This window comes from Chaetura pelagica, unplaced genomic scaffold (genome assembly GCF_000747805.2).
Source record: "Chaetura pelagica isolate M959 unplaced genomic scaffold, ChaPel_1.0 scaffold533, whole genome shotgun sequence".
NCBI classification, from domain to species: Eukaryota; Metazoa; Chordata; class Aves; order Apodiformes; family Apodidae; genus Chaetura; species Chaetura pelagica.
In genome coordinates, this window is record NW_009952814.1 from 30,875 (window position 1) to 33,164 (window position 2,290).

Here is a 2,290-nt window from a genome sequence, read left to right on the forward strand (position 1 = left end):
ACTTGGGGAAGGGCTTTATTGGGCAAAACCAGCTCCAGCCACAGGTTGGGCAAATCCCACCCCAGCCTCAGGGAACAGGGCTCACTGGGTCTTGCTCCAGCCTCTGCTCACCCTCCTGCAGGAAACTCCCACCAGTGCAGAGGGCTCTACAGCTCCACCAACACCCTGCTGGGGCTGGGCTGGGTCTTCCCCCACCCCTCACCACCTCAGGGGTCCCAAGGGAGGGTGGGGAGGTGGGCTCGACCCCTCTGCACCTCCAGTCACCTCATCTCCCTCAGCCCCAGAACCGCAGTTTGGCTCCTCTCTCCTTGGGGCCCTCCTGGGGCTTTGGTGTTGCCACAGCAAGGAGGTGCTCGGGCTCCAGGATGAACATGCTGTAGAGGTTCCAGAGCAGCATGGCCAGGAGGGGCAGGAAGGTCATGCTGAAGCCGAAGGCGCGGAAGGCGCGTCCCATGGCGTAGGACAGCCAGAAGATCAGCCTGGAGGGGCAGGGAGGGGCAGGGTCAAGCCTTGGGGACAGCTTCTCTAGGGCTTCCTGCCCCAGAGAGGGTTTGCCAGGCATGGCTGCTGCGGCAGGTGGGATGAGGGATGGAGTAATCAGAATCATCATCAAGGTTGGAAAAGACCTTCAAGACCATCAAGTCCAACTGTCTGCCCTTCAACCCCTGGTCCTTCCCCTGTGCTGGCTCCCCTGGCCTGGTGAGGATGGAGTTTGCACCAAGGCATGGTGTTTGCCACCATGGACAGACCCTGTTTGCACCCTGGGCACTGACCTGGTAGGGTTAAGGATCCACTTCACAGAATCATGGGATGGCTCAGGTTGGAAGGACCTTAAAGATCACCTAGATCCAACCCCCCATGGGCAGGGACACCTCCCACCAGCCCAGGCTGCTCCAAGCCCCATCCACTTACCGGGAGATGGCAAAAAGCCCCGTGAGCAGAGGGATGAGCTTGAGGAGCTCCTGTGGCAGGTAGGTGACCAGCACAGCCATGTTGAAGAAGTAGAGGATGAAGAGATGGATGGACTGGGAGACGAAGGTGCGGTGAATCTCCACCTCCCTCTGCAGCTCCCCAAAGGGCTCCAGGGCAGAGAAGCAGAGGCGGGAGATGCCGCTGATGATCATCCCTGGGGGGCAGAGAGAGGAGCTGAGCAGGCACCCGTGGGTGGCTGCACTGGGGGACACACACACAAGGGCTGGGGAAGGAGCAGAGGGATCCAACGGGGTGGGAAGAAGGCAGGAAAAGTCAGTCTGCTGGTCCTGGCGGGAGGGCTGGAGCTGCAAAGGGCTCATCCTGGGCTCCTCACTGCTCCCCCAGGACCAGTGCAGCTCAGGGGAGGGGGCAAAGGGCTCTGTACCCCAACCCCCTGCCCACTGCTCTGGTTTGAAAGGGCACAGCAAATTTGCTGATATCGACAGGAGGAAAGGTCTTCAGGACCCCGAAGGAGCCTGGAGGGTTGGAACAGAGGGGTCTGGATTCCTGACATACTCTGTAAAACCCAGGAGAAAAGCCCAGCCCCTTTTTTCTGCCCCCTCTTCCTTGTGCTGCTGTGCTTCACTTCACCACGTGCTCTGGACCCCTCTCCTGAGCTGGCCTTGCTGCAAGGGACCCTCACCCACCTATTCCTGCTATCATGGGATGGTTTTGGTTGGAAGAGACCTTAAAGCTCATCCAGTCCCACCCCCTGCACGGGCAGGGACACCTCCCAGCAGCCCAGGCTGCTCCAAGCCCCATCCAACCTGCCCTTCAACACCCCCAGGGATGGGGCAGCCACAGCTTCCCTGGGCAACCTGGCCCAGGCTCTCCCCACACTCACACTCCACAATTCCCTCCTCAGCTCCAACCTCCAGCTCCCTCTCCCACTTTTCATCCCTCCCCCTCATCCCATCCCTCCCTGCCCTTGGCCCAAGTCCCTCCCCAGCTTTCCTGGAGCCCCTTCAGGCCCTGGAAGCTGCTCTAAGCTCTTCCTGGAGCCTTCTCTTTGAGATTGGTTTTGTGTGTATGTAAGTTCATAGATCTGCTCCTCAACCCACGTTACTCCCCTTTCCCTGTTCCAATAAACCTGCTCCAGTTTTCACTTCCAGCCTTCAAGTCTCTCTTCCTTACTCCCCTTTTATCTTCCCTTGGGAGGGTGGGGAGGGGGGGTAACAGAGAGGGAGGTAACAGAGGGGAGGGTAACTGGGGGGTTAGGGTAGGGAGGGGAATAACAGAGAGGAGGTAATGGGGGGCTAACTGAGGGGGAGTAACATAGAGGGAGTAATGGGGGGTGGCGGGGGGCGTAGCAGTAAGG

General features: G+C 59.6%; 1 protein-coding gene across 1 annotated transcript in view; it reads right to left on the minus strand.

Annotated features, from left to right (window-relative positions):
- Window positions 1-274: 274 nt before the first annotated feature.
- Window positions 275-2,290, minus strand: part of TMEM79 (transmembrane protein 79) — a 13,966-nt gene continuing 11,950 nt past the window's right edge. Inside the window, exons 2-3 of the mRNA XM_009995050.1 lie at window positions 913-1,126; window positions 275-479 (exon numbers count right to left, since the gene is read on the minus strand). Of these exons, the coding sequence (XP_009993352.1) occupies window positions 275-479; window positions 913-1,126 (419 nt within the window). The remainder of the gene's footprint in view (window positions 480-912; window positions 1,127-2,290) is intronic.